General features: G+C 34.2%; 1 protein-coding gene across 1 annotated transcript; it reads left to right on the plus strand.

Moving 5' to 3' along the window:
• The first annotated feature begins 1842 nt into the window (after window positions 1-1842).
• mxh (myxovirus (influenza virus) resistance H) lies at window positions 1843-15792 on the plus strand. The gene is made up of 13 exons (XM_087312154.1): window positions 1843-2026; window positions 2679-2875; window positions 4805-4942; window positions 5065-5219; window positions 6083-6221; window positions 7031-7229; window positions 8085-8163; window positions 8240-8362; window positions 8461-8593; window positions 10243-10401; window positions 10489-10565; window positions 10663-10920; window positions 14688-15792. The coding sequence occupies exons 1-13, from the start codon at window positions 1977-1979 to the stop codon at window positions 14910-14912; spliced, it is 1932 nt and encodes a 643-aa protein (XP_087168280.1). The 5' UTR covers window positions 1843-1976; the 3' UTR covers window positions 14913-15792.
• Window positions 15793-16148: the final 356 nt, after the last annotated feature.

Here is a 16148-nt window from a genome sequence, read left to right on the forward strand (position 1 = left end):
ACCTAACCAAAGAGCCACTGTGTCGCCCACATTAGTAAAAAAATAATGATTGATAAATGCTATATAATTATATTTCGTTCTTATTAAATACATGAATTAACGTAACCTTTTTGTAAAGTGTGACCTAAAAAAACAGAAATAAAGTGTAAATCAAGATTTTTTTATGTAAAACATTTACTGAAATGGCATGCCAGGTTTGTTTTAAAACAACCAATGCAAATATCTGCTTCCTCATTTGTATTTTTAGAGACTCTTGTAGCTAACACACACAACATAGTGACCGTCTTTCAATAATTTGTGTATGCTCAATTTTTTTCCAGCCAAACTATAAAAACTCTTTTCTCAAATTTGAAATGCAAAGTCATAAAGAGGTCATCAAATGACAAAATTATGGGAACTACTACAGTAGTTCCCATAAAACATCTTGAGAAATGTTCAAGTATATTTGCCTCATGTTCTTCCTCTTTCTGTTAAATAACTGCACCGTCAAAGTGCTGACTGTTTTCTTTACTCTCTTCAGAACTGAATTACGTTTCAATGTTAAGTTCTTAAGGCTTCCATAAACAAGACAAAATAAAAAAATCTAGATTGTAACAACCATTATAACTGATTATTGGTTTGTCAATGTCAACGGACATCAGGTCAAAACAGCTGTACTTCAAAAACAAGATACTGACATAAAAATTTAAAAATAAAATTATAGAAATTGTTGATCCTTACTTGAAGTTTCTTCTGAAGGTTACGAACTTGAAAAATATAACAGTTGAACTTTCGGTAGCACTTTATTTTGATGGTCCCTTTAACGCATTTTGTTGAATCTAAGTTACATTACATCAACATGCCAACTAATTCTCTAGATTATAAGTAGGACTGTTTTAGATTAAGTTTCTTATAGTCAGTTAAATGTGTTGAAGGAGCAGTATCAGCAGATATTAAGCAGACAGTCTACTAATGCTCAAATGGCAATTAATTGGCATGTAGTTGAAAATGTGCAATAGAAACCATCAAAATAAAGTGTTCCCGAACTTTCAGGTTTTGCACATTGCACACTATAATCTATAGACACTCAAAAAAATTGTATACCCAAAAATAAAATTCTGTCATCATTTACTTATCTTTGCCTTGCTTCAACTTTTATAAGTTTCTGTTGAACACTTTTTGAAGAAATATATTTTGAAGAAAGCTGGAAACATGTTACCATGGACTTCCACAGTATTGGTTTTCTTTCTCCTTTATTTATTTTATTTTTTTTTAGAAGTGATTGATTACAGGTTTTCAGCTCTTTTGTGTTAAACAGAAAAAAAGAGAAACTCATCATAAGACATTTGGAATTACTTGTGGGTGAGTAAATAGTGCTTTTTGGATAAACTATCAGGTTTACCTCTAAACCCACTGTGCATATAATGGACACACAACCTGATTTAAAGCTTGCCATACAATCGATTTTTTACTTATATTAGTAAACGCTATCTTTCTTCTTTCTATATAATCTATTAAATATTGGTAAACATATTAATACATGTGAATAAAATCATTAAAAATGTTCCTTACTACTGTTTTTGGAACAAAGTGTGTCCTCTTTTCACCCTAATTACAACAAACAGAGCTTTACTGCTGAATGGCAAAAGTCTAATTTCATGGACTACTGGCTTTAAGTTTGGTGAAATGGCCCAAAAATATATATATAAAAAAAAAATGACCTGACATGATGTCCATTAAAATGCATGCAGGGTCCAAAAGGGTTAAAATTAATTTCTGCTTATGTTTGACTGTTGTGTGTGGAACACCCCTAAACCACAGGCAAATAATGCCTATAAAAGGTTCATGAAATGCATTTGACTCTGATTTGTCAGAATTAGTTTTAGACCTTTACTTGATTTATTAATAAAATAAAGACATTACATTTGTGGCTAAAAGAAAGTATTTTCTAATATAATATCACACTTTGGCTGAGTCTGTGAGATTTCATTTCAGTCATGGACAGCTCACCAGAAATATTGGACTTTGATTCTTCAGATGAAAATGGGTAAGGAAGTTTTTAATTGAAGCATTTTTATTCTGAACGTAATCTGACATCCAGGTTTTAAATCAGCGATGCTCATTGTTCCTTGTTCATCTTCAGAACACAAATTAAGATATAAGATTTAAGATGCTGAAAGTCTACAAAAAAATATAGTCAAAACATTCCATGTGACTTCAGTAATTCAACTGTAATTATATAAACCCCAAGAACCCTTTAATGCAGCAAAACAAATTGTAAATATGACTGTGTGCTTACTGTATATTGGTCAGGACGTGCATTTACTACAGACTACAGAATGTACTGCCATTACAGTGTACATAACAAGTGTTGCACTGCCCGTAAAAGCAACATCAAACGCGATGAGGAAAACATAGGTAAACAAAGTCATTTTTTAAAGCTCTTTTGGTATACAAAACTGTTGTTGGAGCTTCATATGATTACTATTGAACCATTGAAGACACCTGGGATGTTTTGACAATTATTTTGGTTCCTTTTCTGGACATCTCTGCACTGTTGCTGATTATATGGAGGATCAGAGAGCTCTTAATTTGTGTTCTGAATAAAGGTCTCGTGGAATTGGAATGGGGAGGATGAGTAATAGATTACAGAATCTTTATTTTTAAGTAAGTAACCCTTTAAATGTTTGTGTTTCGAGTCATGAGAACAGTGGGATATTTCTGCAGCAGTGGGATGCACAGGTTCGTCCCTACATCGAGATGATTGACTTTATGAGGCGGATCGGCATCGAGAGGGAGCTTGCACTGCCAGCTATCGCAGTTGTTGGTGACCAAAGCTCAGGGAAAAGCTCTGTTTTAGAGGCCCTATCTGGAGTCGCTCTGCCTCGTGGAAGTGGTGCGTTATACTCCTATAAAGCATTGTATATATTATATTTATATATATGGCAATCCATTTTAACATTTTACCCTGGGCCAGTCCTAATGTTTGTAAAATTTTGAGATTTTAAACACCATCTGAAAGCTGATTTTGTAAGTGTTGCATTGATGTCTTTGTTAAGATCAGAAAATATTTGGCTATTTGAGATAAAACTATTTAAATATATATATATATATATATATATATATATATATATATATATATATATATATATATATATATATATATATATATATATATATATATATATATGTTTTAATATATTTACGATTGGAAATTTACAGAATATCTTCATGAAACATGATTTTTACTTAATATATTAATGGTTTTGCCCCATACAATGTATTTTTTACTACTGACTGGTTCTGAACATTATTCATTTACAGTAGTGTTTATTTTTATGCTACTAGTAGGCTGGTTTTTAACTGGTATCTATTGTGTATTATTATTTTATTTTTCAGCTTGTAGCATCTATTACTTTATTTACTGGTACTACTGTATATTAACAAAACTAGTACTTATTCATTATATTTTGGGGTTACACTCTATATTAAAATGTCCTTGTTACAGTATAACTATTCATTTAACTTCTAAGGGAATATTAAATACAAAAGTACTATTTGCTAAATAGCTAGTAAGTACATGTAATTAATATGACTAAATGTGTTATATTAACATGTACTAACTATATTGTCTGTTAGACCTACAGTATGTGACATGTATACTGCTAAATCTTAGCAGGACGCTCTTGTAAAAGAGATTTTTAATCTCAATGTGTCTTTCCTGGTAAAATAAAATTTATAATAATAATAATAATAATACTAATAATAATAATAATAATAATAATAATAATAATATGGTTAGGGTTAAAATATAGTTTAGGTTTAAGGTCAGTCACTTGTCATTATGAATAGTTTATTGTAATTACTACTTGTGTAACAAGGACACCTTAAAATAAATTGTGACAGATATTGGTGTGTATTCTATAGCTTTAAGAACTAGTGTTTATATTCTTTAGCAACATAATTAGTATACTGTACATTTAAAAAAGGTCTATTAGTTATTTTACTAACATGAAAAATATAAATGAAAGATTTTTTCATCTTTGTTGACATTAGGTGATGAAAATAAATGTTCATTGTTAGTTCTTGTGTAACTCATAGTGCAGTAGATTTTAATAATGCATTAGTGAAAAGTAACTTGTCTTTTGTCAGTAACATTTGAATTAGGTTTTTATTTTTAGTAATAATTGTTGTCTCACTAGTCACAATTGTTTTTTTAATCATGCTATGACTACTCAGAATAGTCACCGAACCTCTTAATAGTACAAATTGGATGAATAAATGCTAGTATCAATTAAATAATAATAAGTAATAATTGTAATATGTACTGGTCCTAAATTTAATAAGTAGTCTACTATATATATATATATATATATATATATATATATATATATATATATATATATATATATATATATATATATATATATATATATATATATATATATATACTAGCAACCAATGGATAATTACTAAATGTCAGCTTTCCATAGATTTATTTACTAATGTTACCCATGACAGAACTATAGTCACTGTTGAAAAAAGTAATACGATTTATTAAATATTTACTAGTATCTGATATTTAATGAAAAGGAATTAGTATTTATTAAGTACAATTTGTTTTGTAATAAATGGTGACATCTAAAGAAAAAAGCACTAATATTTTTATTTAGAATAAGCACTTGAATATAGAAAATTAGAAATAGAATGTTAGTTATTGATTCTAGAAGCTAAAATAAGGATCACACAATATTAACTGTTAAATATAAAATCAACTTACCATAGTGTACACTCTTATATTTTTTTACATTCTTTTGCTTAACAGGTATTGTCACTCGGTGTCCACTGGAGCTTAAACTGAGAAAGATGAGTAGTGGGAGTGGATGGACTGCTGTAATCTCCTACAATGATGTGCGAGAGACATTTCATGAACCCGCACAAGTTGAAAGTTTTGTCAGAAAAGGTAAGGCTACTTTTAAACCAAACATGTTTAGTAATCATTATAACATAGCAGGACATAATATAGCTTCATCAGTTATAATCTTCATAAAGATTGGAGGGTTAGTAGGTTTTTATCATTTACAGCACAGAATATGCTTGCTGGAGATGGAGTAGGAATCTGTGATGATCTCATCAGTTTGGAGATTACATCACCTGATGTCTGTGACCTCACGCTGATCGATCTGCCTGGTATAACCAGAGTACCAGTCAAAGGCCAACCAGAAGACATCGGAGACCAGGTGAACATCAGAAAAATTGCTTTATTAAAAAGCAAATGTCTATGTTTAGTTTAAATACAGTAATAGTAAGTTGCACTTTATGCTATTAACAAAATGTGTAGTGAAAATAAAGCAATGCAATGTGAACAACTTGACATTTCATGTGATGAATGAAACATCACTATACACATTTTTTGTGTAATTATAATTGACCTGACTGATCTTTTCAGTGAGAAGGAATCAAGTCAAATTTAACACAAAAATTTAATTAAAATAATAAAACTGAACTTAATTCAATTTTAAACTGGATTAAAAAAAAACGTTAAAACATTATTTAATTTTATATAATAGATTTTTTATTTTCAATTTATGAACCGGATCGAATTTGTATAATTAAAGTCGTAGTTTAAAATGTAAAATTTGGTGGGAAGGACGCGGAATTCCAATGCCACAAACACATCTTTACTTCAATCACATCTTCTACGCAAGTTCCAGTAATTCAACTCAGTAATTCAGCTGAAAATTTGCTTGAGGTGAAAAACATCCCACAAGTAAACATGACATTGTGCTTTATGTTTGGTGTAAATCCAGCATTGTTGATCTTTTAGCTGAAACTGTGGGGATTCAATGAATTCAAGGTAAAACTGAATTCAATGGTTAGGATTATTCAATTTGCAGGTTTAAATTGACCAATCTTAAACTTTGAAATACAGCAAAATGCTAATTAAAAAAAAGGAAATTATTTATGAATTAATCAAATATTGTACTGTGTCCACTCTTCAACCCTGTAACTTGATAAGAGCATACATGACAATCTAGTATACTACAGTTTTAAATGTCTGCTGTCTTCATTGTCTTCTTTATTAACTGTTGATTGATTGCAGATTCGGCGGCTAATTTTGAAATTCATTGCAAAAAAAGAAACCATTAATTTGGTTGTTGTTCCCTGCAATGTCGACATTGCAACCACTGAAGCACTTAGAATGGCTCAAGGTGTCGATCCTGATGGCTCGAGGACTTTAGGTATAAACTTTTTTTTACAAATGTTTAGCCCTCCTGTGATTTTTTTTTTCTTATTCAAATATTTTCCAAATATTAGCTGTTAAAGTATTTCCTATTTTGTTTTTTTCCTCTGGAGAAAGTCTTATTTGTTTATGGTCAATATTATTAGCCCCCTTAAGCAATATATTTTTTTGATTGTCTACAGAACAATCCATCATTTATACAATAATTTGCCTAATTACCCTAACCTGCCTAGTTAACCTAATTTAATCTAGTTAAGTCTTTAAATTGCACTTTAAGTCAAATATTAGTATCTTAAAAATATCCAGTCAAATATTATGTACTGTCATCATGGCAAAGGTAGAAGATATCAGTTATTAGAAGTTATTAAAACTATTATGTTTAGAAATGTGTTGAAAAAAATCTTCTTTTTGTTAAACAGAAATTGGGGGAAATATATTCAGGGGCTAATAATTCAGTGGGCTAATTCTGAGTTCTAACTTTTTGATTTAGTGGATAATTCATATGAACTTGTACAATCTAATTTGTCCTATTTAGTACGATTTGATCATGAACCAATGATGGTTGGGTTTAGGGGAGGGGTTGGGTGCCACACCTCTTTTTTGAAATCCTACAATTTCATATTGTACAATTGAACATGTACAAATTTGCCACAAAAAATTGACAAAACATACAATACTTGTATGTTTTCTCATGAGATCAGGCATATATATTTATGAAATGTTATTAGGTTTATTAATTATATAACACAAAATATGACAGAAGGGCTTTTTATGTCGATTCAAATATGTTTTTTTTTTTTGCTTCAGCGATATTAACAAAGCCAGACCTGGTGGATAAAGGAGCAGAAGCTGACATCTTACAAGTGCTACAAGGCAAAGTGGTTCCTCTCAAAAAAGGCTACACCATTGTCCGATGCAGAGGCCAGAGTGACATCAATGAAAACGTTTCTCTTTCTGAAGCCACAAGACAGGAAAAAGAGTTCTTCAGCAACCACCCGCACTTTAGGTATTATTTACATGCACTCAAAATAAAAAATCTGACATCAGTTTCTAGTTAAAGTGATTGCTGCGGGGCAGTATGACAACAACCGTTTTGTAACTTTTCACACTAATGATAGCTACAGGGATAATTAATTTAACTGTGTCTATAATTTGTAATAGAATATGTTTTCCTCAAATGTCTATCTTTATATGAACAACTTTTATGCCGTGGTCAGTTTGCTCGTGGCTTACTTTGTACTTGTAATGCAATGCGTTTGGGTTTAAATCTGGTTCGCGTTGTAATGTGGATATAAACAATGCCTTCTCATCAAAGTATATAAGAAGGACGTGTAACTGAAACATACAACAAAACATACCCTAAGTAATGTATTTCAGATTTGCAAAAATGGAGAAAGCGCCCTCTAGTGGATTTGTCATCTGAAACATGCAACCAAACATTCACGAGCTACATATTTCAAGTTTTACAAAAATGTAGGCTGAGGTACATATTTTTAGTTAGCCTGTGGTGGCTTTATATGATGAACAGATTAGCAAAAGTCCTTTGGGTGAATAAAAAATATGTTTTGGGGTAAAATAACCCATTAACCTGGATATTATTCAATAACTGTTATTTTATACCAGGGGTGTCAAACTCAATTCCTGGAGGGCCGAAGCCCTGCACAGTTTAGTTCCAACCCTGCTCCAACACACTTACCTGTAGGTTTCAAACAAACCTGAAGGACTCAATTAGTTTGATCAGGTGTGTTTAATTAGGGTTGGAACTAAACTGTGCAGAGCAGCGGCCCTTTTGGAACTGAGTTTGACACCTGTGTTTTATACAATGCACAAATCCATTTAAGAGTGTGTCTGTTGCCATCAGTTATCTTCTTGAAGAGCAGAGGGCCACAACCTCCTGCCTGTCCACTAGACTTACTAAAGAACTGGTTGAACATATCAAGGCAAGTCTAAACAGGTCAAAATATTCTAAAACCTACTCCAAACTCTAAACTTACAAAGTTATTCCTTCTTTTACAGGCTTCCCTGCCATCTCTGAGAGATCAAATTCACATCAACTTGTCTGCAGTGAGGATTGAGCTCAGGAGTTATGCTGATGGTCCTCCTTTAGAGACTGAGCGCATGGGGCCATATCTCAGCAAGGTACAGAGAGAGCAAATATCATTACTTATATTTTCCAAAATCAGGAGAAGCCTGATTTGAATGAACCAATTTTTGATTCTGTTTCTCTTTATGTATAGAAAATCTTGGAGTTCAGTGACCAGATCAGTGAATTGTGTAGAACTGGAGAATCAGAAACTGGAAACCTCTACTCACTCCTTCGACCAGTGTTCAAGCAATGGGAATGTCATCTGAGTAACTCCAAAGCATTGTGTATGTTATTTAGATATATGACCTAATAAAATACCATCAATTAATTTTTCACTGAGTATGATTACACACAGGCAACACGGTGGTGCAGTGGGTCGCCTCACAGCAAGAAGGTCGCTGGTTCGAGCCTAGGCTGGGTCGGTTGGCAGTTTTGTGTGGAGTTTACATGTTCTCTCTATGTTTTCGCGTGGGTTTTCTTTGGGCCTTCTAGTTTCCCTTAAAGTCCAAAGACATGCGCTATAGATAAATGGAATAAGCTAAATTGGCTGTAATTGACCAAATGGCATCCGCTGCGTAAAACATAAGCTGGATAAGTTGATGTTTCGTTTCGCTGTGGTGACCTCAGATTAATAAAGGGACTAAGCCGAAAAGAAACTGAATAAATGAGTAATAACACACAATTCCCTTTACGGTTAGCACCGTTGCCTCACAGCAAGAAGGTTGCTGGTTTGACTTTTGGCTGGGCCAAGAGGCATTTGCCATGTAGGGGTCAGAGGTGAGGATCCACATGCAGTTTATTAAAGAGAATAGTCAGGTAGGCAACGGTCAAAACAGGGGCAAACAGGAGCATACAGCAAATCCAAGAGCATAGTCAAAAGCAGGCAAATGGCCGGGTCAGGCGACAAAACAACAGGAAGAATTGCCAGCTGACATAAAACTGACGTTAAAGCGCAAGTGTTTCGAGACACTGCACTGAAGCATGATCTGAAACACCCAGGTAACATGACTAAGGTGATTCGAAACACCCAGTTCACGTGACTATACTGATTTAAAGCATCAGTCATTTCAGAAATGTTTTGAGACTGGGCGAATTTGCGTTTATCTGAAAGGGTCATTTGTGGATCGTGCATGTGCACAAAGTTACTGTGCTGCAAATGGCCCCGGATTGAATCCTGCCTTGTACAAATTCTCTGAAACTATGACTTGATTTATTTTAATAGTGTAACTGTTTTATGACCGATACAAGACAATTTTATTAAAAAGTGTTTGTTCGGATGCTCTGCATGCTAGTCAAGGTTAAAAACACAGGAAGGCAAGACAAGGATAACACTTATGCAATACTCTAAACAGAAATAAGACTCAGCTACGATGTGTGTGTGTGCGCTATGTTTATTGTTCATCTGATTAGTCCTAAACGGCTTCAGCTGTTTGTGGTTGTAATCAAGGGGGATCTTTGCTAGATGTGTGAGGAAAGTGCATGATGGGATTTGTAGTTCATATCTGCCGCAGAATGGCAGTTCTTCAGCGATCTGCAACTGCTAGATCGCTGATGATCATAACAGCATTTCTGAGTGGAGTTTGGAAAGTTTGAGCCTACAGTTGAGTGAACACAACAACAGACTTTTAACCAACAGTCAATGCACTGTTACAGCATGAATTATGAACTTTCAGTGCAGTATTTAGAAGTATGTAGGGTACCATTCGGTGAAAAGCTATTTTGCTAAACCTCTGCTATACAATGCTAAATTCCATATTACATCTGAACTGAATAACTGCTGCATCTCCGATCAAAAACGACTAGCAGTGTTCTCTCTTAAATGAATCAGCATTTTGAACTAAACAGTTAAGTTGGTTCTTGTTGTTTCTTATCACCTACTGGAGTAACTTTTATTTTGTGTTTAAAATCACTATTGTAAGTTTATTTATTTTAGTCAGAGAATCTGTAAAAGAGATGACAGAAAATTATGATGAAGGCCATCGTGGGCGAGAGCTGGTGACCTTCAGTGACTACTGTGTGTATGAATCAATGGTAAAGAGACATGTTGGAGACCTTAAACAACCAGCCATGGAAACACTAAAACTAATCAGAGGTAGCAGCTTAATTTTTACTGCCAGTTTTTACAATAAATGTAGATTAGATTTGAAATCTTTTATTAAAATGTTGTTTATTATCATAGGTATTGTGCAGAAAGAGTTTAGGGTCATGTGCGAGCTATGTTTCCCAAACTACCCGCATCTGAGACACATAATACAGGTAGGTTCAAATGACTCTTGTTTATCATTTTGTATCATTTTATAAGACACTAATAGTCCTGAAACGTAACATTCTCTAATATTTTGTTGTCTCTTAGAACCACATTGACGAGATTCACTCAAAGCAAGAGAGCAAGGTGGAAAAGAGGATCCATGAGTACATTAACATGGAGAAACTTGTGTACACACAGGATCCCATTTTTACCCAGAAAATTGTAGACTTCAAATTTGTGGAAAAAAGACAGGAGTATGAGTCTGTTACTTTGGACACAGGAGAAGATGCAACCTCACCCCACAACTGTGCTGTTTTTGACACCAGGAACCTGACACCTGATAAACTGATCATCTATTATGAGGTAAAAACCCATTTCAATGTCAGTATCTTGGGTTCTTTAAAGGGTATCACACAATAATTTTCCAGGGTCTTATGCTTCTTTTTGCAAGATTTAATATAAGTCTCCAGTGGTCCAAGAATTTGAAGTTTCAGCACAAAATATTTTTTTCACAAAGTTTTTGAGTGAGGAGATAAGCACGCTTTTACTGTGTATGCATCTTTAAATGCAAAAAAGCTGGTTCTCCCTGCCCCATGTTTAAGAACAAATTTTTGACATGTCCAATTCTGATACCTAACAAGAAACAAAATTCCAGCTTTTTGGCTATCTGCACCAGATGACACGTGCAAAACCTTTTAAAACCACCTCATTAACATTATTAAAATGACAATCAGAATGACTGATGTTGTTAGTTTACACTGAGCCACAGTTCTAATTATCATGTTTAAAGGTGCAGTATGAAAGTTTGACACCTAGTGGTTTAACTAGGTATTGCACTCCTGGTTTAAAACACATGCAAGCACAGGTTGACAGATTGATGACATCAACAGGAGAGTGCTTGACTATTGAGCTTAAAGGCTTATTTAAGTTGTGTCCTAAATAAAAGCAACGGCACCCGATAGAAAGAATATTCTCCATGTTAAAAGGAGTTTTTGTCCTAACTAACACCTGAAATTTATATTTTAGAAACAGCTTCTATTTCTCACAGGTGAAAAACAGAATAAACTGACAATGATCCCCTCAAGTACACTTCATGTGCTTTATTCAGTGTTAAATGCTAACAATGTGATTTTGAATGCCATTTTACTCGACATTTATTGCCATATACTACTGAAAGCAGCAGCAGATAGTTCACCTCAGATCTTAATAATAAAATAAACCATTAGAAATTGAACTTTAAAACTGTGAAATAATGCAAACCAACATATATCAGTTATTCAGTATGTACATTTAATGATTTTAAAGAGGTTTAATATGTATTAATTCGATAATAAACCTTCCCATTTCATTGGAGTGCAGTGAGTGCACTATTTTTTGCTTCTGAATGGCTGTATTTAAATTTCTGTCATGTTGCATCTGGTGCAAACAGCCACATTTCCCATCACTGCAAAATTCATCACGTCAACTAATGTTTACATTCGTAATATCTGAATCTGCGTCTTATTTCGGAGGCTGTTACTATCTACCGGAGGATGCATTTTGGTCGCGGATGGATACTTTGAAAATCGTCCTGACTGAATGAATGAAATACACTGTTTTCAACCAAGGCAGCCGGGGGTGCTAAAATATAATTGGCTAAACTGGTATTGGGTGGGTAAAAGAGTCCAAAACAAAGACAGATGTTCCAGGATGGAAAGTACACTTTCAAAGCAAAATAACCGACTTCAGTATTGGTTTTCAGATAAACAAGAATGTTCACTTAGCATGTTTCTTAAATATCTGCAAACATATTATGGGTTTTTCATGCTTTAGAACAGTCCAAAACTTACATATACAGCACCTTTAAACAACATGTTTGCTAGTTATTGTATTTTCAAGATCTGAGGTAAACTATCTGCTGCCACCTTCAGCATAGCAATAAATGTTATGAAAAAGAGTATTTAAACTCACATAGGTGACATTTAACCATGATGTCAGAGAAAGTCTTTCTAAAACAGAAATTATATTTAGTAGAGTTTCTAACTCCGCTAGAAAGTATGTTATGAATATACACCCCTACACACATATATACATTTAACATGTTGCTCTGTTTTTGAACAGGTTTCTTTAGAGTAAGGGGAGCATTTCCCTCGAAAGCTAAACTAATGTGCCTCATCTTTAGCGGCTCAGATGTAGGGTTGGGTATCATTTGGGATTATTTTGATACCGATGGTAAATTGATACTTTTAAAAGGGTACCGGTGCCAAAACGGTGCCTAAACTGATACTTTTTACCCACAAAATTGTTTAACAAAAAAATATATATATATATTTTATTCATTATAATTGAACAATATAAATATATATTTATAATAAGTTTAAAGTAAACATGAATTTATATTTAATATATTTGAATTGCATTAATATATTTATTTTAATCATTTGTTTGTTAGCATGAATGCAAGATTTGCATTATGCTATTAACATTACATTAGGTGTTTACATGAGTTGCTTTTTGAACTTCACCTTTAAGTTGATTCCATAAGCCTTCACATTTCATAAGTTTGACCTGTTTCCACATTACACGCAAGTTTTGTAAAGCATCTGCTGAATGTTGGTGTGTCAGAATCCTTGCTTGTAAAATATAACTAAACTGTAGACTGCTTAGTTTAAGCTAATTAGATGAGCGCGATCATGCGTGATGATAAAGGGAGTAGGATGCTTTGCCTTCTTTAAGCAACAAGAACAAATGCCTGACATCACTGACATCTGTATCCTTCAGCTGTTTAGAAATAAATATTTAGAGATGATGTAATACAACGTGTTCTTATTTGTGCCTTTGATGCACCCCTTGATGCTTCTTAAGGGCGTCACACATTGGATGCTTCGCTCAGAGCCGCTGCACGGCGCGCATGTGACAGTTGATAGTATCACACACCAGACAAGCTCATTTGCATCTTATTTAAAATAAAACTATTAAGATGGCACTGGGTGGCGCTTCTGGTTTACGACCTGCTTTACGTTCTTGTCACAGTACTAGTGGCACTGGAATTAAGGACCGAAATTCATATGCAGATTTGGTCATGTGCATTCTGTTTCCGAAGGTACATTATGGCACCAGGTTTGGTACCCAACTCTACTCAGATGTCAGAAGATGCTTATGACAACCTAGGCTCATTTTGAAAATGTACCCCATATACATTTCTGGAGAGTGCCAAATATGTCCCAGGAGGTATGTTTTATTGCAGTTTTTGTTTTCGTGAATCCCCTAGAGGCAACTGTGTACACTTTTTGTGAGATCTCAAATCTCTGTGACATTTCGCGCCTGCTGTTCTCGAGTAAATCCAGCAGAGGCCGCTGTTGACTGACTGACTAATCAACTGACCCACCCTCCTCCTTCCCTAAACCCAACCAATAGTTTTTTAAGAGCACAGATTGACCCGCCCCGCCACTTCCCTTAACCCAACCCACAGTTTTATACAGCAATCCAGAAAAAGAAAAAGTCCTTGCCTGATTTTGACCACGTTTTCAGGTTTTACCACATTCTCATCCTATTTACTTTTTTGTTTTTGGCTTTTGTTTTTTTCTTACCCGCTTTCTGGAACCTTTCTTTACTGAACTCGAACATCATTGTCGTAGTCAATTTCACTATGTGTCTCAAGTCTGCTGACTTACATGTTAAACTATTGGACAAACTGGTAACAGCAGAAAAGCCGCCCATATGGAGGTAAGTGGTCAGCTGGTAAGTGCAAAAAGAATCGTCGTCATACTGCCCTCTAGTGTTCGTTTTAAGGCCGAAATGCAATACGTTCCTCTGGCTACATAATTCACGATCTCCAGAATTGTATATAGGGCTACGTTTTCAGAATGAGCCTATGTTGGCTAATACACATGTCAATATCGGTGGGCTGGGCCACTCAAATGTTACATCATATTGCGGACAGGTCCCAAAGTGCTTGTTTTTTGAGCCTGGATTGATTTTATGAAGATGAAATATCTAACTGGGTGGATTTCTATCATTCCAAGAGGGCTGTATCCACACAATTCCACCACACGTTTCTGTCCAAACATCTTTTAAAAGTGGATTTTGCCTTATAGGTGGCCTTAATTTTTTAATTGCACTGAAAATCTCATGTCCTCTCGGTCAATCAGATTGTGTATCAGCGTCTGGCCGACTACATTCCCATGGTGATCCTGTTGTTCATGCTGAAGGAAGCTGCCGTGATGCTGCGGGCTCAAGCTATGGATCTGCGGGAAGGAGCTGACGTTGTGAAGCTGCTAATGGAGGATTCTGAGGCTGGACAGAAAAGATCAGAACTGCATCAGCGCATGGAGCGACTGCGCTTGGCACAAGAACGGATCAGTATATACCTCTGAAACAGGAACCAGCAATGTTTCTCTGTTTTCTTAAATCTTGTCTTTACAACTTAGGTGTTCATATTGGACAAACACTCAACCTTGATGTGAATTATCAGGTTCAAATCTGTTTTTATCCGCTAGAAAATATTGCAAAATTGTGTCTTAATTTTTGCATTAATTTCCACTTGCGTTGATTATTGCAACTCTATTTTGATCAGTCTTGCAATTCATCTTTAAAACGATTACAAGTAGTTTAAAATGCTCAGATAGAACTCTGATAGAACACTGACAAGCTTCAAATCAGATGTTGTTAATTGTTCCACATTCCAGACTAAGACTAAGGGAGGTCGTGCATTTGCAGTAGTGGCTCCTAAGTTCTGGAAAACACCTATTTGTACTTGCTTATGTGTATCTTCTGCTCTACGTATGTTTTTGTTTGCTTTTATGATTTTTATCTTGTAATGTTCTTTTAAGCACCTTATTGACCTTTGCTCGTTAAAGGTGCTATAGAAATAAAAATTGCTTACTTGCTTAACTATTTCATACTGTAACTGCTTAAGAATCAAAAGTGAAACTACTATAGTTGTTTGTAGGTCAGTAAAGGAAGAAGTGTTTAAAATCTTAGAAAAAACACTTAAAGGGTACACACTGAGGCTTAGGTAGTAATGAATGTAACATTGTTTAGTTTAATCATTTGTATTATTTAAAGTAATAAACCCTCATGATAATATTCTAGGAATTTGAACAGGATTGTCTGTAGGGATAAAGGGTGTTATCCACTGATAAATGTCTTTAAACGAAAGTAAATCAATGTCAGCTTGTATCAGTATTTTTATCTGAAATGCACATTAACAAAATGAGCCCATACATACTTTTAAATAAATATGATTTTACAATATGTCAGAAGTCAAGGTTGTTGTTTTTTTTGTCATTGTCGATGTGAAATTATCCCCTTTTATTTTTAGAAACAGGTATAAATTCACATGAAAACAAATAGACGCAAAATTAAAAAGCATGTCAGCTGTAAAGTTAAACAAAGAAGGTCTAGATTTTCATGCTATAGTAACATAATTACTTCTTTTACCACACATAATGATTTCCCATCCAAATTTAAAAGCTTCCCATACCCACATAAAGAGGTGTAGACAAATTTTGCTATCGAAATGACATAAAACAATGTTGTAATGCTAAAACATGGTTGTATAAGCTGTCTGAACCAAATTAATCTAAAGTTCCAGGACGTGACTGACCTTC

The sequence above is a fragment of the Danio rerio genome, chromosome 25, assembly GCF_052040795.2.
Source record: "Danio rerio strain M-AB ecotype USA chromosome 25, GRCz13ab, whole genome shotgun sequence".
In the NCBI taxonomy this organism is placed as follows: Eukaryota; Metazoa; Chordata; class Actinopteri; order Cypriniformes; family Danionidae; genus Danio; species Danio rerio.